This window comes from Branchiostoma lanceolatum, chromosome 2 (assembly GCF_035083965.1).
Source record: "Branchiostoma lanceolatum isolate klBraLanc5 chromosome 2, klBraLanc5.hap2, whole genome shotgun sequence".
Taxonomy (NCBI): Eukaryota; Metazoa; Chordata; class Leptocardii; order Amphioxiformes; family Branchiostomatidae; genus Branchiostoma; species Branchiostoma lanceolatum.
In genome coordinates this window covers 36,275,369-36,300,573 of record NC_089723.1, presented here as the reverse complement: position 1 = coordinate 36,300,573, position 25,205 = coordinate 36,275,369, and the positions used below count along the sequence as shown (strand labels likewise).

The window sequence follows — 25,205 nt, the reverse complement described above, 5'->3', positions numbered from 1 at the left end:
ATTCATGGAAAAAGGTTTGTTTGCGAACGCGCTCTACAAAAGATAGGTGTCCCCACCTAACCCCGCTTCAGGGCCATGTCACTCATGGGGACGGATACTGCAGTACTAGCAACGGACGCTAGGGGTCGGTTGTGTAACACCACGGACGGACGGTGTTGCAGAAAAATTACGTTACCATGACGTCACATACCATATCGAATTACCGAAATTTATCAATGAGAATGATCTAAATGTTAGAAAATATTAATTGAAGCGTTTCAGATTGCGTACAAACAATCATGACTATACAGATTCCATGTAGATCATATAAAAGAGGCACCCTCAGCCGGCAGAGACATGCACGAATTCAGAATCCGCCATTCTGTCAATGTGGAAAGCACATGTTTTAATTGTCTTTTCGCATTAATTCAGGTAGAGTAACCTTAGGCATATCACACGACATTTTCGTATTTGTAACCTTAGCAAAATAAAGAGCATGCACTTGGAATGTATCCATGTTTTATTATTACACGCAGTACAAAGAATACATACATCTTTATATACTGTACTGAAAGGTGATAATACTTAGAGATTGTATAGCTTTGCAAATGGGGGAGGGGGTCAATGAGGTATCACATTTCAAACACTAAGAGGTATGTTCGTGATTACGTTCGTGATTATGAATTTACAGCTCCCGTCCAGTTTAAATTGATTACACAAAAGTAAAGTGCATGTTGATCATACATTGTGCAGCCATCTGCATATTTGAGAAAGCTTGACACTTCCATTGGTCTATATGTGGACCTGTTCATGTATATATGATCCTCTACATATACGCCAAGAAAACAGTTGTTACACTTATATACATAATGTTATATAGGTGTACAATATGCAGCGAAACGGTCTAATACGGAACAATACGGTAGTCAAAATTGTCACTATTACAGCAAGAGGAAGTAATTTAAATACTCTTATGATATACCGTATAGAATTTGTAATCATTTATACAGTTTGACAGCTACCCAAGCAACTGGATGATGATGATAAAGCAACTGGATAGATGTTTGAAACGGTCAGACGTTTCAGGTAGCACTTACTACGTTTCGTCGGTGACACAGTAATATCTTGCTCGGTGTAACTGACGAAAGGTAGTGGATACTACCTGAAACGTCTATCCAGTTGCTTGAGTGTTACTTTGCCTTATACTTTGATGTCTAGCCTTCATTGACGTATTTTGTAATCATTTAATTTGAATATTAGTTTAATGTGGCAAGGTTGTGGCATTACGTATCTGCTATAGGCATTACTTACATATCATGTATACATATCATTACAACATCATATGTTGACGTCTCGGTGTATACATTACTATATAATACATGACCACCTCAAAAGTACCCGGTTTTTACACGTTTGTCAATTCTGTACATCTGTATAGTATGGTAAACTCTGATGGAAGTTATTAGTCGTTTGAAGCTGCCTTGGTTTAACGTAGACGTTGGTGGGTTTGAATAGATATGATATAACGTTACATGACGACAAAATGTTGGGTTGATTTTATACATCATCGGTGTAAACTGTATTTGCTATATAAGTCTCTAAAATTCTTGTGACATTCTAGTAAAATTTTAGTAAACCTTTTGATCTACACTTAAACTCTAAATGTTCAGCTATATTTTATACATTTCATCAAATGTTGCCAGATATCAACGTTTGATTTATATCGTGAAATACACATTACTTATGTGAAGTCAGAGTCTCCAACAAGTGATATTTACAGCAAAGGTTTCAGGACTTGACTTCAAAGATTACAGTTTTTCTCTACTTTTCAAGTCCGCCCTTGGCAAGATTTCCTCCTGAACTGTTCCATGATGCCGAACAGAGATTCCCGCCAAGGCCTCACCCAGCTCTTCGGACCAATCACGAGCCTCGCTTCCCCTCGCTGCTGCATGACGCTGCGGGATCCCATGACGACATACTCCCGCCTGGCAACCAGTTTGGGGCACGGGCACACGCCGTCCACCCAGATAAACTCCCGCGAGATCAACGGGAACGTGTTTTTGAAAGAGTAGAGGATCTTGACGTCATACCGGACCGAGTCGGCGTATACTCTAGATGACATCACCAAAACACGGACGACTGGAAAGAGAACGGAATATCTGAGTCAGCTATCAACTTATCGATATAATCATGGCACTTTATCCATACAAAGCTTGAAATTTTAGAGTGTATTTCGAAGAGTTAATAGTTACATTTAAAAAGCAAACCTTTACCAGCGGTATTCAGCACCAAGGACAGGAAAGCCAATAGGAAGTAATTTGGTACAACGGAAACCTTATGGTTAGAAATATTGCCTTCAATATATTGTGGTTTCAACGTTACAGTGCATTTGGACAACCTTATATAATCGAGATTATTGATCAGACACTTGAATAAACTTTTACCAATGACATTCAGCACCAAGGACAGGCATGGCGGTAGGTGAGTTCTCAGTAAAACGAACAGAGCTAAGAATCGGACACCGGCGTACTTCAGGGCATGTCATTTTTGAAGATGTCTGTTGAATACTTACCGAAATCACTTCTGCAGAAGTTCTTGAACCGTCCTTTGATTTTCCTGCACGCAAGACAGCCGACACTGTCTTTAAGGGTGAAATAAATAAAACACAGTTAATTTTCGAACGAAAGTTCTTATGTAACGGAAATCAACGTTATTGTAGAGATTTTATACGCAATTCGTGTTCACAAAGCACAGTGCTTACCATCAAGCTTTCGTACAGAAATGGCATATAAGATCGCTACAAATGTAATGTTTATTGATGGAGTAACTACCAGAGATTAAGTTACAATTTCTAAATACAATGTTGAAACAAGATCTCCAAAGACTATATGACGATGCCAGTACCCTAATCTTTGGCATAAGTCTTGATAACTTTATCTAGTGCTCTTACTATGGTAACAATGTGAACACGACTTACCATACTTAGTAGGCTTTGGTGTAGGTCTAACCCCTATCGTCCCCGCCGCGGGGCCGTACACTGGTGGCGGCGGCACTGGGTCAGGCGGCGGGGGAATAACGTTCTCGGTCCGCCCAGTCGTCCTTGTATCCCCGCTGGCAGGCCTACCAGGAATAAGCTCGTTACTTGTGTCCTCTTCCGGTCTGTATCTTCTGTCATACACGGTTTCTCGCGAAGAGGGCCGTCTGTTCGGAACGTTGCGACCGGGCAAGGGTTGCTTTTCTTCCGAGTCTTCCCGAGAGGACTGTCTGTTGTTGTTCGGAATCGTTCGTGCCTTCGTAGAGCCGACGACGGCCGACCTATCAGGAGCCTGTGTCAAGTTGGGGATCCTTGCGTTTTCATTGGCCGAGCCACCCCGAGATGACGACCTATCAGGAACGCTTGGGTTCCTGGCGTTTTCATTCGTCGAGCCACCCCAAGAAGACGACCTATCAGGAACGTTTGGGTTCCCGGCGTTTCCATTGGTCGAGCCACCACGAGAGGACGGCCAATCAGGAACGTTCGGGTTCCTGGCGTTTTCATTGGTCGAGCCACCCTGAGAGGAAGATGGCGGTCTACGTACATTACTATTTCCACTCTGCTGCGAAGGGCGCTCTCTAGAAATTTCTCTCGACGGAGTCACGTTCGCTCTTTGGTTGTGATGTCTGGTTCCTGTATTTCTGGAAGACGTTTGAGAATTACCTCGCGAGCCGCTGTCTACTCTCGTCTGAGTTGGGGTTCTCGGATAAGAGGGTCTTCCCAGGTTAAATCGGTTCGTCCCAGTAGAACTACGCGATCCTCCAGAAATTATTCCCGTGTGCACTCCTCTTCCAGGAATTTGGAAGCTGTTTGTTCCACCCGAATTGTGGCGATTTCCTCTACTGTTAAGCCCGAACCTGTTCCCGTTCGAGTTGGAAACAGGGCTTCCCGGGGTTCGCCGCACCCAGTAACCGTCTCTGTTGCGGTTCGACCCGCCGGTGTTCGGTGCGGGCACCCACACCCAGTAACCCGTGTTTCCTCTACCTGGCCTGAACGGTCTTGCGGTCCGCCTCGGTGCGGCAGTGGTTGTTGTGGTGGTGGTTGTGGGAGCAGGGGTAGTGGTGGTGGGAGGAGGAAGGGCAGGGAACTGCGGACGGGGGTACGCCACCTCCACATGCCCGCCCCCTCCGATGTACGTCTGCCCGTGCTGGCGGATCATGGTGTTGTACCTAAAGAACAGATATTGCATGGACAAATGTCAAATTCTATATTTCGATACATATCACGTAATAAAAAACCCATGGTACACAATATACGCTCAAAGCTAGAAAAGAATATCTTACTGTAAGGGGTAAGACACGACTGCATTGTACGTGTTTCTGTCCTTCTTAATGCAGTACTTTTTTTTAGATGAATAGAAAGAAAATTCAAAATAAATAGAACAAATGGTGTTGTACTTGTCCAGGGGAAGCCAGAACTCATAGTGGATCCCTGGGTTGGTCTCACGGAATAGAACCTGTGTAGGGGGAAAACTGATGTGTAAGAGACTTAAAAAAGGTTTACATGCTATTTCTGTACACAAAGTAAAGCGCTTACCAACAAGGATTCAGGGACAGTAGCATGCGTTAAGGCATTTTATTTCTAATTCTGTCATTTCAATCAAGCTGGTCGAAAACATTCGACAAGCGCTTATCTTTGTGCACGGAAAATAACGTATACAATCTTTATAATGTCAATTACCAATGAACTTTCACAGATGAACTTTCATTTGAGTATCAGAAACTTTGAAACATTGTTGAAACTTTATTTCTTCCCATAAAATGGCATGGAACAGTCTCAAAGGGCAAGGAATCCGTGATAATTTGACTCCCAACTGGTTGTTCTTCGCATTGCCGCTAGGTGTCGCTGCTGCAGTGTGAAGAATGCGGTCCCAAACGTAACTAACTTCATACCCCCTTATCACGGTGCACGACCGGGGTCTACTCTAGTTTATGTGATTTTATCAGTCTCCTGAGTGGTCTTCATTCTAGGACAATTTTGACTGTATCTTTCCAACACTAGAAGAGCACGTGATTTGCACGTGATCAGAACCAGATACGTACCATGAGATGCAGGTCCTCCGGGATTGGACCAACTGAGTTGATAACCTCGTTTTCGGCCGATCGCTCGTATCGAATCGGCATGCCCCTGACGTCATAGACTCCTGGCCAATCAATGATCCAGTTGCCGTTGATGACGTAGGACGTTTCATCCTGCCGCATCAGAGCTGGGAACCAATGAAAATGCTTTATTGCTAAACCCGTGATGGTTGAAATATGTCGGAGTTAATAGCTTATATCAAAGCTTCAAATCTATAAAAGATATATAGTAAAAATATTGAATTCTGGGGCACAGCTTTTGATCCAGGAATATATTTGATACACAACAGTATTCTGATATAGTACATGTAGGGCTTAGAGGTTTCTGCACGAGATATTGTGGCATTTACTTGTAAGTACTCGGCCTCACCAAGGTAGTTCCTGCTCGTATCTTCAACTTTCAGGTGCATGGCTCCGGCTGGGATCATGGCCACTTCGTTGTAGCCAAAACTTCCTGGAAAGAAAGAAAGCATGCACATCGTAATCATATCATAGGGAGAGACAATTAACACCTTTTTTCCCACTCGCATAAATGAAAATGAGTACCTTGCTTCGGCTAGGGACGTAAAGTCGGATGGGACGTAAAGCCGAAGGCCCTTGGTTTGAGGAGACCACGGATAAAGAACCCACCACACTTACAAAAGAGTTGGGCTCCATCCTAGGGTGACTGGACCAAACCTTACTCTCCAAGCAGGGGTTGGTACCGGTGGGGAAGATGTTGTCATATGCCCCGTTTTTTGTCCACTCTCCCTACCCAAACCTTACAGTCCTGTATTTCGCAGCTTGTAGCGTTAATTAACGTACAAAACTTGTGTATCAATTATGCGATTCACATGTGTTTAACGAGCATTGGACAAGAAGCACAAAGTTATATGAATCTTCTGCTTAATGATTATCGGTTATGCAAAACAAGGAAAAATGTGTTACCGCTGGAGGGGAATGACGTCATGTAAGCCTTCCTGACGTTGACACAGGTGGCGTTGTTCCCGCCACACACGCGACACGCGTCCTCCTCGCGCTCCGAGCCCAGGATACCGTCACACCCCACTTTCTGTCAGCAACAGGAAACGATAAATTTATATGAGTATATATATACCATAGTAGAGACATCGTGATCTGGCAGAGACAGCGATTCTATCTGTAAAGATCGCGATCAGGATCTCTGCGATCGGGGACTCTCGCCACACACGCGAAAGGCGTTTTCCTTGCGCTGCGAGCCCAGGATTCCGTCACAACCCATTTCTGTCAACATGTATTTGTCAGGATGGAAATTGCGATTTTGCAGAATTGGCGATAGAGATCGACAGAGACAGCGATCAGGATCTTTGCCAGTAGAATCGGCAGTACAGTATTTCATCGGTAGAGATTCCGGTCAGATTCTCTACTTCGGGATCTCTACTTCGCCAAGTGGAATCCAATGGTACTGGTTGAATCTCCGATTGTGCTGGCCTATCTACTGATTGCAATCTCTGTCGACTTCGATTGCGATCTCTATCGGTAGAATCGATCGGTTATTCTTTTTGGGGGTCCCTTAGATAAGTTCCCATTGACACAAGCATTAAGAATCCTATGTATAGTGACCACCTGTTCATATAGACCCAATTTCATCGGTCTCCTGTGTGGTATCTGGACAGTTTTGACTGTATTTCAAAATAGGACTCAATCGAGAGCTCACCATGCACTTTCCGGCTATGCACATGTTCTTCTTCTGCGGGTCGGCGTAGCACCTCGTCCCGTCCAGCACCTTCCCGAAGCCGAAGTAGAAGTTGTACCTAGTTGCCATGCAGTTCAGCTCGCATGGATTTCCACCTGAAACTGAAAGGGGGCGCTCGTGTAAAAGACCAATGTAGAACGTTCTAACTCAACGTTGAGAACGTTGAATTCATTTTGCAATACGTAAAGCCAAAACAACCTACCATTTTAGATGCCTCCTGCTGTAGTCATGTTGGGATCCTAACTGTTTATTTGTGAAAAGAAAGAAGAGAAGCTATGGAGGGATCCTTATGATATTTGGTAGGTGGGCAGGGGTCTCAATACCAAAGGTCAAGTTCGATAATGGGCATCCTAGCAGCTTTCCAAAGTACAGCAAAAGAACTTCCGGGTTGGACATCTCATTTTTTAATGTGGCGGTCTTAGGGAACCCGACGGAATTATGAGCGTTCACGTTACAAGCAGATGTTGAGTAACTATAAAAACGACATGAGCTCCCATTTCTACGTCTGCTTGGAGTACTTACCATAATGCGGCTCCCATCTGTAGATGAGCCGGCCCAGGAAGCGCCTGTTGTTGTGCAGGGAACACTGCATGGCGCGGTAGTCAACGGCGCCGCGTCCGCACTCCTGCAGGGAGGTTCAAAACCATATTTATTCTGTACAAGATGTAGAATATACATACAAGAAGTGAAACCCAACTTGTCTAGATAAAGCCAACACGGATGTTTTGAGTGTCTCTTGTTACAGCAACAATGCCAATCACTGTCCATTGTCACATGTATGTCTCCTGTGTTTCCACCATGTAGTGCAATTAGCCTTCGGCCATGAACCTGTAATTTCTACATTCTAAAAGCCTAAGACAACCCTTTATCCAATGACGTTTTATCATCAGGAGGGTGCAGTGCAAAAAAGATAATACACTAGTCACTGAGTACATCGGACATTTCAATAAGTTCTTTATCAGAAATTACGAGTACCTATATAAAAAACAATTACGCTTTTAAAATATCAAAATCGTGCTTGTTCACATCGAGTTCTTACAGCAAAACAGCCCTGAAGCGCATTCACATACGGACGTGTTTCTGGCACAGTAAGTAACCATAGCAACTCAATTCACCCGTGATCCTCTCGGTTCGCTATTTCTGTGAAGCCCTGGCATTGGACTGATCCCGCGTACAGCGTTCTTTGGAAGAGTGTTTGACTTTTGGACCCCTTTTTGTTAAGGGATTTGTCAACGTCTCAAGCTTTCAAGGCAACAGTAACTTATGAACAACCTGAAGTCAAATGTCGCATTGTTTCACAGGTCGAGACTTTGTCGTCTTGCACTGTTGTCATGATAAATAACACCAGTGGTTTTCTTTGATACCTTAACTCCCTGTCACACATTCAGGACCTTCCCACGACTTTCCTCCCGACCTCTCCCCGACCTCTCCCCGACCAAGGTCGGCCTTGGGTCGGAAGTAGCTTGGAATCTATCCTGGTCTAACTCCAGTTCGCTCCCCTGATTGCATCCAAGCAGAACATGTAACATATTTTTTCCGACCTTGACCTTTTTAAAATTTTTAGTCGGTTGGAGCAAACGACTTCTAAAGAATAAAAGGTAACCCCGTGGTTTGACTTCAACCATGGTCCGTAAAAGGTAGGTAGATATTAGTCAATTATGTTAGTCCAGGAGGAGATTCTCAGAAGAGGCCTGGAAATTGACAAACGTAGGACACCCTTAAAATACTTAGTCCACTATCATAGCTTGATGCCCCTTGATCATTTTAAGGAAAAGTTATGTTGTTCTATGGTCGAGGTGGGACATCATGGTTCCAAGGCTCTTTATGCAAATTTATGCAAATGAGGCAATTATGCCATGAATTGAAAAGAAAACAGCATAATTTGTTGGATACCTGTCCGAATGACATCAAACTTGGAGAAAGTCACAAGCAACAGGAGAGTGTCCCTTTTTAACAAATCTACAGGGAGACTCGACCTCTATAAAAAGCGGCCCTGATGACCGAATAGAGCATTTTCGAGACTAAATAAAGACACAAACAAACTCTCATAGCTGAGTAGAATGATACAAGTAGTACTGTCCATTTTATAGTATATCTGCATTAATCTTTTTTCCACAGATGTCGCTTAATTCTTAACTACATGCTGAATCTTACGTTCACTATGAATTGCCGAGTAAAATTACTCACCCTTTTGTTGCAGACTCGGTATTCTCTGCCCTCCCCTTCACACGGCGACCCTTCAGAACCAGGTCTTATAGATCACAAGAATTGAATAAAAAGACAGTTTTGATCACGTCTTAATTACTTATTTTATTTATTTTGAATAAATAAATAAATAAACAAAATAAGTGACTTTTTCATAAGTGAAATTTACGATCCAGACCTATGAATTTTCAGAGTTTTCCCAACAAGAGGGGCATCCATTCAGGTTTTGAGATCGCGTAACGATGGCAAAAGTGTTCTGTTCTACCCTAAAGTCAATGGGCTCCGCCATGTTGATTGATGACGCCATGGGTCGACCATCTTGAAACAGGTTTGCTATCGGAAATCTGTAATAACAGCCCTTAATGATAGCTACCCGTTAGTTGAGCAACCTTGGCTGCACATGTAGTGTTCAGGCTAATGAATAAGATCAATGATAATAGAATTTTTGATACAATAATAATAATAAGTAATACCTGCTGACACATTTGCGCGTGCGCACAGAGGCCCCTCCCCCGCAGGTGCGTGAACATTGTGACCATCCTGTCCACTGCGTCCACACGCTGCCCCCCTCCCCCTGTGCACGGGACGACTGCGAACGAGGCGACTGGGCACCGCCGTACTGTCGGTAGTATCTCTGTGGAAAAGCAGCAAACAAGGAAGATTTAAGCAAGATATGCCAATATAATCAATAGATTCAATATTCAATATAGTAATCTATTCAATATAAATAAAACACAATGTACACACAACGTGCACTCATCTAATGTCACACAACTGGTTCACTGGATAGGCTTATAAGTGGTGTCATACAGGTTACCAAGGAGGTTGCAAGATTTTTCTTACAACAGTTTTGTATATATCATGTAACGTTATAGTATTTATGTTTGCCCAATCTCCTTAAAACCTCCTTGATTTGTCTTTTTGTTGCGCCGCAAGAGTGTGTGCCCCATAGAACTGATACATCAAAATAAACAACTAACCATGGTTAGCAATGCAAAAGTCAAGAAGGCAATGTTTTTCGTGTCTTTTGTGGAATACTTTGTGAATTTGTGGAGGGCATAACTCGAGAAGCTGTGGGTGGAATGGTATTATATTCAGTATTTCACTATGTGTGTAGGAGTCTGCATAGTAAGAATTTGATTATGGACTGCCTAGCGCTTTTTTATGCACGAGTTTGATTATGGACCGCCTGGCGTTTTTTTATGGTACTGCACGTTTCAGACATGGCATGTTCTGAACTTGCTGTGGTAATGATTCCTGGGTAGGGGAGACTAAAGTGTTACAATAAATGCCATTAATGCATGTAGCCCTATGGGGAAGTGGAGAAAAAGAAAGTGTCATTATCTCAAGAATCAAAACAACTGACTACGAAAACTTACCTTCAAATACAAACCAGTTATGTCAACTGTCATCAGATTTATTCCTGACAAATTCCATACGGCTATTCTCCAGATATACCCCCCCCCCCTAAACAGAGCCCTTGGATAGGTTCAACAGGCTGCAGACACCCAGTTGAAGACCATGCCACTATATCAGGGGGGTACCAAAACCCACAAGGTAGAGACAGACCATTTATTCTAACTAATTCAGCAAATACAGAGTCTGTCCTACCACAGCCACTCCTATACTGCCCAGATTTCACAAAAAATCCCACCAAAAAGGATTTTCAATGGTTTAAACCCTGTTTTTTACTTGGGGTCTGGGCGCAGGCGCAATCACTTTAGTCTCCCCGGTAGCAGGTAGCTCCTATTACGTAAATGACAGTGTAAAAACGACTGGAGCTGAAGTCAGGTGACTGGCAGCAGGTGGAAGATAGCAGCGCCATGACAGCTGACACGGGGACTCGTCCCCTGCTACATTCCTTGCACCGATCGGGACCTCTGGCGACATGGGAAAGGTTAGCGGGGAAGACCGTGTAATTTGTTGGCACAGGGTAGAACCTCCAGCCGTGCGGTTTGCATTTCAAAATATTCCAGTTATCAAATCCTCTTTGATGTTTAGTTTTCGTCTTTTAATCCCTTGCTTTCCTGTAGGGAATCCCTAGACAGCGATTTTGTGCTGCCTTCCAATTTACTGTATGATATATCTCACAGGTGGCGACTCGAATGGCCGAGTGGTTATGATACTAACCAAACACGAGAGCGAGTTCGATTCCTGTATAGACGGTGTGTGCTTGGGAAAGGCACTTTATACGAATGTACTCACTCCACCCAGATTCCAAATGGGTACCTGACTTCGGTTGGGGAGGTAAAAGACAGTGAAAGGAGATGGATGGGCTCCGCCTTCCATTACCGTGCCCTAGACACAGTGGGTAACAACCCATAACCCTTACGGCCTCAAAGAGGCTATGGGACTATCTTCACCTTGACCTCATCTCACTCGAAAACGACATGGTCAAAGAAAACGCTTGTGCTGAATGGCAGAATGCTAGTCCTGTTGAATGCGTCATCTCTTCACTTGCAGCTAAGTACACGGATGCCCAAGGGATGTCCCTGTAGCTCAACTAGTAGCAGCCTCACGGTTGAGGTCCTGGTTCCAATTAATTGGTAACTGGGAGACCACGGTTCAAATCCTGGGACAGGACACCTTGGCTGGGGCTGCACCCGTCTTTCGAAAGGGTCTTGTGTTCGCGAGGATTGCTAGCGACCCCTCCCTGTAGGATATACCCAGCTACTGAAACAGCAAGGAAACTTGCTTCCCTATGTGCCACTAGGTACTACAATGTGAACAATAACAACAACATTTGGCTATGTACACGGATGCCCAGACGGTTGCTGTCGGTATGCCCGGTTTTCATGCACGAAGCCATAAGTACAGTCTTAAGTGTTATCCTCGCTGACGGAGACAGAAGCTTGCGTACACCGTGACAACACGGTTGATAAAGCAGAAAGGGGTCGCATAGAGGCGCTGTAAAGACCGGATTGTTGTTGACACTGCTTTTGTCACACGTGTAAACGTTGCAGACAGGTGCGAAACGTTTTCTGGAGTGACCGAACTTGTCCTGACAGACCTTCGCGTGCTCGTCTCAAAACAAACTCCGAGTAATTGCTCGGAACTCGACTGAGTCGTTATCAGTTGAAAGTAACAAGCAAACGTAGCCTACAGCAGGGGAAGGCATGGGAGGGGGGCATTGCAGGCAATACCTTACTGCTCCTAAAAGTAAGACTGGCTGTCGTATTCAGAAAACAATTTTGATGCTAAAGAGGTTTACGAATGAAAGTTGCATTCTGTTTAGGGCTAGCTATAGGGAATCTATTCACATGCTACCACATGTCAAAGGTTTATATCATATGAAAGAGCTATATCCTTCTTCACCTAATGATTTATCGGCGAAACGTATATGCAATAGCTAACTGGATACAAGTTTCTTGAACTAGAGATATATTCAGGGAGAACTGTAACAGTTGCAGCTTTCAATGGGTTTTCCACACTAAAGAAACGCTGACAATATATACAACTAAAGGTCATATCATAAATAGCAAGTTACATTTCATGGGACTCATTAATCGGGCTACCATTCAGAATATGCAGTGCATGTTTCAGCTTACACAAGTAACACAAGTAAACAAAGCATTGAACCCAACAAGGTATGAAGTATGTAGACAGATGTGGTGTTTCAAAGCAGATCACCATCGCGAGTGTGGGCGCCATCACAAGTGCACGAAACAAACAGTCCGCCTTGGCATGATACGTGGGTGCATAAACTTAGCTAATCAGAGGTTTTGACCTTTTTGAACGATTCCCTTATGTTCCAACTAAACTGTTTTAGGCGTTCTTTTGATACAGAATGAGCAAACTATCTACTGCGTGACTTTTTGTCAATAATGATACATTCTATAGATGCGACAGATGCCATGTGTCAGTATATGATTTCCCCAACGTATCTTTATGAATAGATTGCGATGTAAAGAATGGAATGGGGAAATCATCTGCCACATTTTGTCGTACAGAAGTTGTCAGAGCGCTCACCTTTGTATCCGTGCAATGGATTGTCCATCTAATTCAGCACCTTTTTTACCTATTGTATGTATTCATCTATCAGCGTAACTATGTACATGTGTTGATGAAATCAATACAATGATTGTTTTTAAGAGCCCCCAAAGCTAGTAATGTTGTAAAAATAGGCAATACAGGGCAGAGCCTCCTGATGCAGGTACGTTTACTCCCCACAGCCATGCACACTCTACTACCCGATTTTGTTTCCTCAAGGTCAAGAAAAGGAGCTCCTCAGAGGGCGTCTTTAAGTGTTTCCTCCAGGCGTGCCAATGAGGTCATGTTGGGAAATTAATTACAGTCCCTTTGAACGCTGGCATCAAAGGCGCGGAGTACTAAGTGATGAAGATCTTAGGAGTATTCCTACAGCACGACCTGCGATGGAATTCCCACGTCGACGCCATCTGCAGCAAATCAAGCCAGCGCCTGTTCCTACTCCGTAAACTGAAACACTTCCATATCCCCACTGAAGATCTCGTTACAGTCTACGTCACATATGTTCGCCCAGTTCTTGAGTATGCCGCTACTATCTGGCACTCAGGATTGACCACCACACTGAGCAACAGAATCGAGAAGGTCCAACGCCGTGCTGTACGGATCATTATGGGCGCGGACTACACGTCTTACACTGATGCCTGTGTTCACTTGGGTCTACCCTCCCTCCAGACACGTCGTCTTCAACTGGTCACGAACTTTGCGAACACTCTTAGTCAATCTGTACATTTCCAACACCTTTTGCCATCCACCAGAGGTCACATTAGTAGGCGCCAAACTAGATCGTCGCATAAACTTAACAATCCTCGTTGCAATACAAACCGATATCGCAACAGTGCCGTACCATTCATTGTCCGCTTGCTTAATACGTATATGTAATGTCTATCTCTAAGATCTTTGTATATTGTCTTAAAGAATTAATGGTTTTAATAATTAATGTGTGTTTGTATCATGGATTTCGTATTCAATTGTGTAATGATGTGGATGAATTTTAATGTGAATGCTACAGCAACAATTCAGTCCGTTGACTGCTACTGTTGAGCATTATTTTACCTTCTGAAATAAACCATTCATATGTACAACATAATTAGTCCCAACAGTCGGGATACCCGGGTCAGGAAGAAACATCAGTCGGGACTCCTGGTCACCTCTCAGTCCCGGGAAACTCTGGCGGCTGTTGTGCAGAGGGAACTGAACAGCGATGGGAGAGGAAACGGAAACACGCTAGAGGTGCTCGTGAGGGATGAACTTGACCTCAGGTAACCTCACAGACCGAGGGGGGGGGGGCTGTAGGGCAAACTGAGCCTCACTAGTAAGACTAGACGTGAGAAACTATAAATTTTATGATTTTAACAAAGATGCAGTGTGAAATATTATATATTGGAACATACCATGTGTATATCACAAGGGACAATTGATAAACACTTGAAAATTGAACCGTTACAAGCAGGTGAAGGCTCATATCAACTTGACCTCACGTGACCCCACCGACCGAGGGGGGGGGTCTGCAGGGCAAACTAAAGCGCCTCACTAGTAATTCCACTAGACGTGCGAAACTATAGATTTTATCATTTAACAAAGAAGCAGTGTGAAATATTATATATCGGGACATACCAAGGGTATATCACAAAGGAAAATTGATAAACACTTGAAACATTGAACCGTTACAAGTAGGTGAAATCTCAGATGAACTTGACCTCACGTGACCCCACCGACCGAGAGGGGAGGCCTACAAGGCAGACACAAGTGCATGTACCTCACTAGTAATTCCAATAGACGTGAGAAACTATAGATTTTATTCGTTAACAAAGAAGCAGTGTGAAATATTATACATTGGGACATACCGAGGGTGTATCACAAGGGAAAATTGATAAACACTTGAAAATGAAACCTTTACAATCAGGTGAAAGCTCACATGAACTTGACCTCACGTAACCCCACCGACCGAGAGGGGAGGCCTATGAGGCAGCCTAAAGGGCCTATGTCTTACTAGTAATTCCCCTAGACGTGAGAATCTATAGATTGTATTAGTCAACAGGGTAGGCGGTGTGAAATATTATACATTAGGACATACCGAGGGTATATCACAGGGAAAAATTGATAAACACTTGAACATTGAACCGTTACAAACAGATGAAAGCTGAGATGAACTTGACCTCACATAACCCCACCGACCGAGAGGGGAGGTCTATAGGGCAGACAGGTGTGCCTATGTCTTACTAGACGTGAGAAACTATGGATTTTATTAGTCAACAGGGTAGGCAGTGTGGAAATATTATATATTGGGACATACCAAGGGTACATCACGAGGGAAAATTGATAAACACTTGAAAATTTGACCGTTACAAGCAGGTGAAAGCTTTGTTTTTGTTTTGATTACTTTTAGGTAAATGCGACCTCTTCTCAGAACACCGGACACTTGAAGATGAGATGACTCATGTATAGTCGTTCCCGCTTCCATTCTAAGAAAGTAACGGGGGATTGTGTACCCGGTACAAGCTATGTTTTGGGGTTAGTATAGTCACCAGGGATCAAGGATGGCATGTTTCCGTGTAACCGCAGTTTAACAGCGGCTGTAAGATGAAAGTCAGACGTCTGACCGTGAACAATCCAGAATAGCTAGGACAGGAAGTCAGCTTGTGTGTGAGTGTGTGTGTATGTGTGTGTGCGTGTGTGTGTGTGTGTGTGTGTGTGTGTGTATGTGTGTATGTGTGTGTGTGTGTGAGTGTGTGTGTGTGTGTGTGTGTGTGTGTGTGAGTGTGTGAGTGTGTGTGTGCGTGTGTGTGTGTGTGTGTGTGTGTGTGTGTGTGTGTATGTGTGTATGTGTGTGTGTGTGTGAGTGTGTGTGTGTGTGTGTGTGTGTGTGTGTGAGTGTGTGAGTGTGTGTGTGCGTGTGTGTGTGTGTGTGTGTGAGTGTGTGAGTGTGTGCATGTGTGTGTGTAGGAGTATACAGTTGTCAGAGGTCGTTGAGACTTGTGTTCATGAAGTCAATTTCAATTTTATTTATTTTACCAGAGGACATCTCAGATCTACTGATCTGCTTTTCAGATGACCCTGGTAACAGAATGCAGCATATTGTGCCTGTTCTAGTTTTTTTTTTTTTTTCATTCGCCTTGTTCACGACATTTAAGAGAAATGCTGCTTTGTATGAAATCACATGTAGTGATTGCTCTGAGAATGAGCTTGACAGGAATAGTGGAGTCCATCTTGGTTTGTAACAGTACCACGTCAGGAACAACAGTCTATAACAGACGTGGCCCATTCACAGTTGTTGTTCCTTAATCGTAGCTCACGCCATTATTGGGTTTTCATTCACCGTATTTCTGCCAAGCGACAGTTAACAGCAGCACTACTTTACAACTTTTCATTGCTCTGGTTATGAGCTTTGACGCTGACAATAGAAGTACGTAACACTACCACATCCCAGTTTCTAACATTAACACTCGTAGTCCATTCACAGTTGTTGTCCCTCAATCGTAGCTCACGCCATCACCTCTGTCATCATGACGTCGACACTGAGCTTGGCACGACATTTCATGCATATCGTCTGTCAGCACCTCTTCAGTTGGAGTCCGTAGTACAGGACAGGGGGTCGCCCTGAAACAATTGCCTCCATGTCTGGCCTATGTAAGAGTCTAGTACAGGACAACGGGGTCGCCCTGAAACAACCGGGTCTGTGTCTGGTCTATGTCGAAGTCTGTAGGAAAATACGCCCGCTTTTGAAGATGTTGACATTGAAGCTGAATTTATGGGCGCAGAGTCAACCAAGCATATAATATGAGAAGGACGCTGATAAGCGTGGCTAACAATTAGCCTTCGTAGTCTCCGACAGAATTGGCAGGCGCTGCCAAAACGCGATGTTTTAGCAGGTTATTATACTGGCGAGTACGTTTTTAGTCTTGTCGGCATTGTAAATGTCTTTGTCACCAGAGCGGCAAATAACGCTAACCCCCACCCACTTGGACTGACACTGCAAGGACTGTGGAACAGAAGAGAGAAACAGGCTGTAGTGGACTGCATCAGGGCCAGCTGAATTAGCGGCGAAGGGTGGGGGGGAGAGACACAGAGAGAGAGACACACACACACACACAGAGAGAGAGAGAGAGAGAGAGAGAGAGAGAGAAAAGTGAGAGAGAGTCAGAGAGAGTCAGAGAGAGAGAGAGAGAGAGAGAGAGAGAGAGAGAATGAGAGAGAGGAATGCGGGTACAGCGGCGACGAGCGAAGGGCGATAGACAGAAGCAAACATGTTGCTGTTGAGTTCAAAGCCTTCAACAGAAACTGTGCGTTGTTGATAGACAAACCCCGGAAACAACAAGATCGATCCTCAAAATGAATGAAGCTCTTTCACAAAAGTATGAGTTGTTGAAAGATTACTGCGTCTTGATACACAAACCTATTCTCAAAGCAGAGGTTCCAGTCGGGGTCTAGTAGGAGGCAAACGAAAGAAATCGCGACCAACTACTACTAGCCTTCGACCAAAACCTCTGCTTGGAGAATAACACAAACCCCGAAATCAACAAGATCGACCCTTTTCAAACGGTTTAAGTAATGAAGCTCTTCACAGAAGCATGAATTGTTGAGAGATGACTACTTTTTCCCTCGGTATGTAAATCCGGCAGCGCTGAGAAAGTGTACCACGTCCCACACTACGGTATGTAAGGTCAGGGTCGGCGCTACATGCAGGTGACCCTCTGTTCAGCGGGATGGACTGTAATGAAAACAATTTAAGTGAAGATAATGGATTAATTCAGCGTGCCAAATGAAGAGGGCGGTTTGGTCGACCCCATTTCTGAGCCCGCACCGATACAGCAGAGAAGGAATTCCAACAACGGGCGTCTCTCTCGCCACAGTTGGCGCGGTGGAATTTGTTCAAGTGGCAAGGATAGATCTTGTGACAAAATAGCTCGATAAAGTGTGACTCTAACGAGGATGGACGAATGTGCCGTCACGCGCACATTCCGGCTCCTGAGGGCGGAACAGTGGCCGCTCTGTGCTACCTGTCCCCGCTGCTGGGCCGGTCAATTTGTCTCTCGACCATCCGCGGAAAATTAGACGCATTTGGTCGGCATGGGTCAGCAACCAGACACGGCCGGGACACGACCTTACACTCCCCTTTCCTGTGGAGAGTGCGACCGCCGAGCGCCCGAATATTTGACGGATCGCTCTACGAATTTTTGTGATAGAGAACGATTTTTAAATGTGTTCAGTTGTCTTTCAAATCATTCTTTTAGGGCCCTGGCACACTTGCGTATATTCAAGTGCGCGTGAGTTGCGTATTTACATGTTTTGGGTTTAGTTTAAGTTTGCAGCCGAAGAAGTCATTTCTTTGGTTCGATAAGCAGGCTGCACAACGGTGGGTCAAAGTGAAAAACAACTTCTTCCCCTCAAACTTTACTTTTACTTAAACCAAAGAAATGTTGATGCGCAACTCATACGCACTTGAATATACGCACAAGTGTGACAGGACCCTATCATCTTGCATCATATTCCAATTATGGAATCAAGGGGCACACAGATATTGGTCGCTGTACGGTCGCTCACCCATCGACGTCTAGTTCTTCGGTCCTCGCCTGTCTTTCCGTCTGGAATACATGCACAAGTGGTTTTAACCTGACCTTCCGTGTTCTATATCGGAAATCCACACGTGCGGAACGCGCTTGGGTCTGAACTTGTAGGGCCCTGTCACACTTGTGCGTATATTCAAGTTGCACGAGTTGCGCATTAACATTTCCTAGGTTTTAGGAAAGTTTGCGGGGAAGAAGTTGTTTTCTGCGTTGACCCACCGTTTTACAGCCTACTTATCAAATCAAGGAAATGACTTCTTGGGCTGAAAACTCAATCTTGACCAAAAACATGTTTTAAATACGCAACTCATGCGGGCTTGTATATACGCACAAGTGTGACAGGGGCTCTACAAGAACACGTCGATGTACGGAAATGACCCAACCCGTGAAGACAGATCTCGTTCCTTGAAATACTATACATATACGTATACTCGACAGAGTAATGCGGACTTTGCGGAGAAGATATGTCTACAGGCGTAGTAAGTAGACCCATGAAACGTCCTTGTGTTGTTGGATGAACGATAACATTAACTCATCAGACTTACTCAGGAATGGGACAGCATCTCTTCTCCCGAAGTCAGAAACATCATCATGATTGAGACTAACACAAAGAGTGAGGACTAAATAGCCAAAAAAATATAAGAAGGCTACTGGGAGAAAATTCCCTACTCCCTTTAGATCGGAATAATTCACTTACACAAGGAACGACTCTTTTCGATAAGTGTGGTGGGTTCTTTAACGTGCTCGAGGTGTGGCTGTCCTCAAACTCGACCTCCATTTAACTCCCTAGCCGAAGGACGTCCCTAACGGAAGCCGAGTAGGACGATCTCTTCACCTGAGTGAAGTGAGGACATTTGTGTAAAGTGCCTTTCCCAAGGGCACAACATCAAGCCATGTCAGGGGATTGAGCCCAGAACCTCTTGATTCTGGGCCAAATACTCTAACCATTTTCCCAAACACTCTAACCATTACGTCATATCGTGTCTGCTAAAGTCCTTCCAGTCACGAAAAGTCTGGAAAAGATATCCGAATCTCTTGTGGGTTTTGGCTACTTCATATTTTACGTTTGTCACAACAAGCATAAACTTGTCAAATCCGTGTAAGTGTTTCTATGGAAGCGGTGACAATAAAAACAAACTTTCACAGCTGTAACGAGTGTCTCGCATTACTTAATGATAATCAATTATCTACGCTTAAATCTCAGTTTCATGGGTCGTCATGGCCTTCCTTCCGTTAGGATTATCCTCAGGAATTCCGAAACTCTTTGCACAGCGAATCGTGATTTCACAACTACATGTACTGTTAGCGACAACCGTTGTACGACGGATTTTCAATAGCGTGTTTAAAGTGGGTCATAGTTCTAGGTTGTATTTTTCTGGGAGTAAAGAGCATTGAGTTAACATTTTACGCTTGAAGACTCAAGACTGTAACTACTGTACATCGTGAAAGATTCGCGGTGGTTTAAGGTTCGCGGTTTTAGAGCGAGCTTTGACCGTGAACTCGTGACAACAGATATATTCTCTGTCCTGCAATGCGTACTACGATCATTAGAACGCCTCCTTTTCCCTCTTACCGCGATATTGAGCGCCCTTAAATCAATCTACAGTACATTTATATTGGTGACACTTTTGAGTGTTCAGATTCTGTAATCAGTTAATTATGTCTAGAAGATATACCAACGTGAGTTATACAAGAGTAGGTTTATACGTGTATAGCATCTCTTTCTTTGAGACTCGTTTTCCTCATGGGATCATCACGATTTATGTACTACGTCAGCGCTTTAACCCAATTTAATTTCAATCTATTTGTTTACAATGAAGGAGGTATAGGAGATTTTCTCATCAGGCAAGCTGCCGATCGCGACCGCCTGGGTTCCTGAACTTCAAAACAGAACATCCCTAAGCTAGTATCCATGACAATCACCAGTCGCTGCGCCAGGGAGCAGGCCACCGAGGTTCCCTCCCACACGGCAACTTTAACACGACCTGCTCTGCTCCCACGAACCCTGTTCTAAGTGTCCGCGTCTCTGTGCGGTACTCGTATAACACCCCTGTCCTCTTACACAAACAAACTTCACATTTGGGATGTTGTGTACACTCGGCAGTCGACAAAACAGCGGCGTGTCGTGCCGAGGTTATATAAACTGGTGCCGAGACTTGCGGCTGCGCCATTGTATCCAGCGGGTGATAGATGGTACTCAGACCACACGGGGGACAAGTTAAGGAGCGCGATCAGGGTTTCATACGTATGAAGGATGCAGGACTAACGACAGAGTATCTCAAGATGGACACAAAGTAACAGTTACTCAGAAACCGGATAAAATTAGCATCCGCTGTCTTTCGTCAGTGACTAAAGGCCAAACTGGAGTTACAAGGTTTCAAACCAGAGCTCCTTCTCCTCAGAAGTCACTGACAAAAGACAACGAAGAAGGAACACTAACACCCCCATTCGACCAGGGCGACGACCTCGCTATATATGATCGCGCTGCGACCAACCGAGTGCTCAACGAATTTCATAGATTAAAAAAAAGAATCTTTTTACGCTTTGTGTGTTTTGTTCTCTTATCAGACGTACTTTCACGGTCGGTGGGGGAGGTACCATCAAGTATGCGCACGATCGCCTCCGGACCCCGCGTTGATTTTAAGGCCGGATTAGAATGATTCGGGGTCCCGGCCGGGCTCAAAAATAGCCCAGCAGCCGCAGGGTTTCCTACGGGGCCACGCAGGGGTCACACCCTGACGTGCAAAAAAAAACAGCCCGTGAACTACCCGGTAGGGCCCCTTTTTCCAATTGGGACCTAAGCATTAGGTCACAGCGAGGTCGCAGCGCGATCGCCGTATAGTGGAATTGGGGCCTTAAGTCAAGTTAAGAAGTGTGATGAGTGTTCCCTACGTTGGAAGGATGCAGGACTAACGACAGACGAATTCAAGATGGACGGTTTCTTGTACAAGCGAGGTTTTGTTTTGTCTCATGGCCCGATTATCCCTTGTTGACTTTTTGATATGTCGACAGACTCTGTCCTTTGGTATAACAACGTCTATTGTCGTGAGAGGGGCATGGTTGACATAGTTCTACCATGTCGAGACAAAACACCTCACCCTGGGATACATGTCTAGATAGCGTTAAACAACGCTAACAGTAAGATGTGCAAAGATTAGGTGTGGCAGGTCGTTCAGAGGAATATAACCAGCTACTGTCGCGCCGCGTGCCTGCGAAGCACATGTGTTACGCCGAATGGCTGTTACACCGACCATACAGATAGAGATATAGATATCTAGACTGCATCGTTAGGAAACAACTCAGTTACCGAACCGACGGCCAGCTTCAGCTTGGCGCAGTTTCAAACCATTCGCTAGTCGAACGTGATCATTAGCGATCGTAGGCTTTTAGTGTAGCTGCCTTTCACAGAACAACATAGACTTTTCAGAATGGTCAGGCTCAATATGCATTAATAATGTTCTTGGGTTGTACTAGGTTAGGAACAAATTGTCCCTTGTGCGATACAGCTGAATTTTCTTTGGAACTCATTAATGTACATGTAGCTGCCTTTTGATCATAAAACAACATTGACTTTTCGGGACGGACAGCCGTGTAAACTCTTCATCTAGTATAGCTCACGGCACGAAATCTGGTATTTAAGCATACTTAAATGCAGCGTAAACGTGACGTTTATTCACTATTTCCGCAACTTAACGACCCCTGTACGTCTGCTTAAATTTTGCATATAAGGTGCCCTTTCCGAAAGTACGTTCAGGTACGTTTCTGCACTTCTTCACGTGTATTTACGCGACTATTCGACGCGTAAAGGCGTCGTTAAGGACAATTTTTCCGTCCGTTCCAAGACGGAAAGTGTTAGCTTATTGAGACCTTTCCGTACCATTTCGTCCATCTTTATCACACATTTCCGTCGCGATTCCCCCAACGTTTATGTGCCGTTCACACAGCTTGAAAGGTTACCTAAAGCTGTACCTTTCCTCGGGCTTTCCGTGACCTTTTTAAGACCTTAACGTGCTACAAACGTGGTATCTGCAAGGCGTAAAGGCGTCGTTATGGACAATCTTTCCGTACCTTTACGGAAGATCCAACACGGAAAGACATTTAATTCCGTAATCTTTCGTCCATCTTTATAATCTATTTCCGTCACGATTTCCCTACGTTCATGTGCCGTTCACGCAGCCTAAGGACTACCTAAAGCTATACCTTTCCTGGTGTTTTCCGTAGCCTTTTTATGAGCTTAACGTGCTAAAAACACGAGCTTAACGTGCTAAAAACACGAGCTTAACGTGCTAAAAACACGAGCTTAACGTGCTAAAACGTAGTCTCTACAATAAGTTTCCTTTTCATTACACAGTATCTAATTTAATCCTTTACGACGACTTAACTTGCTACGGATGGCTTAAACATTCCGAAACCTTACATAGACAGGTAAATATGAATATGAAAGTCAACAGGGCCGATAAAAGTTAAGAACAATTTATTTCAAAGATGATAATACTGCATAAAAACGTGTTACACCATTATAGCGAGACCCCTCCCAATCTTTACAAATAAACACATACAAAATGGAATAAATGATTTCTTACATATGGACTACCAGTTTCATCTTAAAAAAATGTCACCTTATACCAAACATTGATAAACTATTCAGGCTATTCCTTACCCCAACTACTGACTATTACAATGTACTTCCAAGTTCCAACCCTAGCTAACTATTAACACCAAAACGTAACCCCTAACACTAACTTTTCTTCCCTCCCGTATCTTATTAGCCTGGATGCCAGACCCCCAAACTCTAAAATATCTTTCGTGACGATAGATATTTCAGAGTTTGGGGGTCTGGCATTCAGGCTAGTATCTTATTAGCCTCTACCAGGCTCCGCGGATCGCTAGGAAAATAGTAGAAATTGGCCAAATAGAGTGAATAGTAGTAATACAATCATTTCGGGTTGAATAACACTTACTAGGTACTTGCGGTTTCGTCATCAGTCGTTATATTCTAACTTGTACTTGACACGGTCAACGAGGGATCCGAATCTCACGTAGTGTCGGTAAATTCTCCCTTCACCATTTTGCGCCATTTCCAAGTCCACGATTCCGGTCCCAGTGTTGGGCGAGTCGCCAGGAATAGTTCCTATCAAGACAGGTAGAAAGGTTCCGATTTCACTCACGCCGTTGTTTAACCGTTGTCTCCACTGGTACCGGGTGGATTAGGAGATACAACAAAGTAATGATTTCCCCGTCCCGAATCGCGTGCCCGCATGCCCCGTTCAGCATCTCCATCCTACTCCGGATCCGTTTCACCAAAATCTCCTTGGTTTCACCTAGGAAGTATAATCCTATGAAAACGCCTTGGTTTCACCAAGTTGTACAGACTGATGTCCTTGTCCCAGCTTTACGTTTTTCCGTCCGGGTTCCGGGTGGCAAGAACAACCTCGTGGCCATAACTTGTGGGTTGAAACGACTGAGTTCAAACTTCCTTCATGAGCTGTCTTCGCTGTAAAAAATCTCTGTCTCTGGGATATACGGTTAGTTTGAAAAAGCCACCCTTGTCTGTCATTGGGTAATGCCCTGTCACATGGCATTCCGCTAGTAAATATGGAGATGTTTCATTACCATCTCAACGTACCGCCCCAGCTTGTTTACGACTTCACACTGTATAAATTTGCAGTTGAAAAGCAGACGTCCTTGCGTTACGCTTTTGCCCCGAACACAACAACACTCGTGAGCGACAATAGAAAATACTGTTAGTCTGTTAATCTTTCTAGAGGTTACTTATACATGTAGATTATAAAAAGGAAAACTGCGTGAGAACACGCGTTATTTGATGATCTTTGATACAAAACAAGGAACAAAAATACACAAATCTGCAAAATGTGCCGGCCGCGCTGTCTCGATCCGCGGGCTGGGCGAATTTGTTCGGTGGCCAAAGACAGCATGCCCGCCGACCTATAGATTAGCAATCCGGGGGAGTTGTTAGCTTAATGTTCCACGCTGTTTTCTAAAACTGAGAGCACCGTAAACCCAGCCTAAAGATAACAGAAGAATATCGGAAAGGTAGAAATAACTGCGAGGATAAACGCTCGCTTTCCGACAGCTTTTCTCGACCTAAACATAAAAGGGGGGAGGTCTCCCCCCTTCTATGTAAATCGATCCTATATGTAACGGAAGGATATCGGAAAGGTAGAAATAACTGCGTGGGAAAACGCTCGCTTTTCGACAGCTTTTCTCTACCTTAACATAAAAGGGGGGAGGTCTCCCCCTTCTATGTAAACCGATCCTATATGTAACGGAAGGATATCGGAAAGGTAGAAATATCTGCGAGGGAAAACGCTTGCTTTTCGACAGCTTTTTTCTACCTTAACATAAAAGGGGGGAGGTCTCCCCCCCTTCTATGTAAACCGATCCTATATGTAACGGAAGGATATCGGAAAGGTAGAAATATCTGCGAGGGAAAACGCTTGCTTTTCGACAGCTTTTTTCTACCTAAACATAAGAGGGAGTTATGTCAACCGATCCTATATGTAACGGAAGGATATCGGAAAGGTAGAAATAACAGCGGGGATAAACGCTCGCTTTCCGACAGCTTTTCTCTACCTTAACATAATAGGAGGAGGTCTCCCCCCTTCTATGTAAACCGAGCCTAA

General features: G+C 44.2%; 1 protein-coding gene across 1 annotated transcript in view; it reads right to left on the bottom strand.

The window, feature by feature from the left end:
* Positions 1-481: 481 nt before the first annotated feature.
* The window catches only part of LOC136428890 (uncharacterized), a 52,211-nt gene continuing 27,487 nt past the window's right edge, over positions 482-25,205 (bottom strand). Inside the window, exons 4-14 of the mRNA XM_066418713.1 lie at positions 9,484-9,644; positions 8,993-9,056; positions 7,328-7,430; positions 6,767-6,906; positions 6,019-6,142; positions 5,462-5,545; positions 5,056-5,219; positions 4,411-4,469; positions 2,957-4,182; positions 2,552-2,620; positions 482-2,118 (exon numbers count right to left, since the gene is read on the bottom strand). Coding sequence (XP_066274810.1) covers positions 1,808-2,118; positions 2,552-2,620; positions 2,957-4,182; positions 4,411-4,469; positions 5,056-5,219; positions 5,462-5,545; positions 6,019-6,142; positions 6,767-6,906; positions 7,328-7,430; positions 8,993-9,056; positions 9,484-9,644 — 2,505 coding nt within the window. The 3' untranslated portion in view covers positions 482-1,807. The remainder of the gene's footprint in view (positions 2,119-2,551; positions 2,621-2,956; positions 4,183-4,410; positions 4,470-5,055; positions 5,220-5,461; positions 5,546-6,018; positions 6,143-6,766; positions 6,907-7,327; positions 7,431-8,992; positions 9,057-9,483; positions 9,645-25,205) is intronic.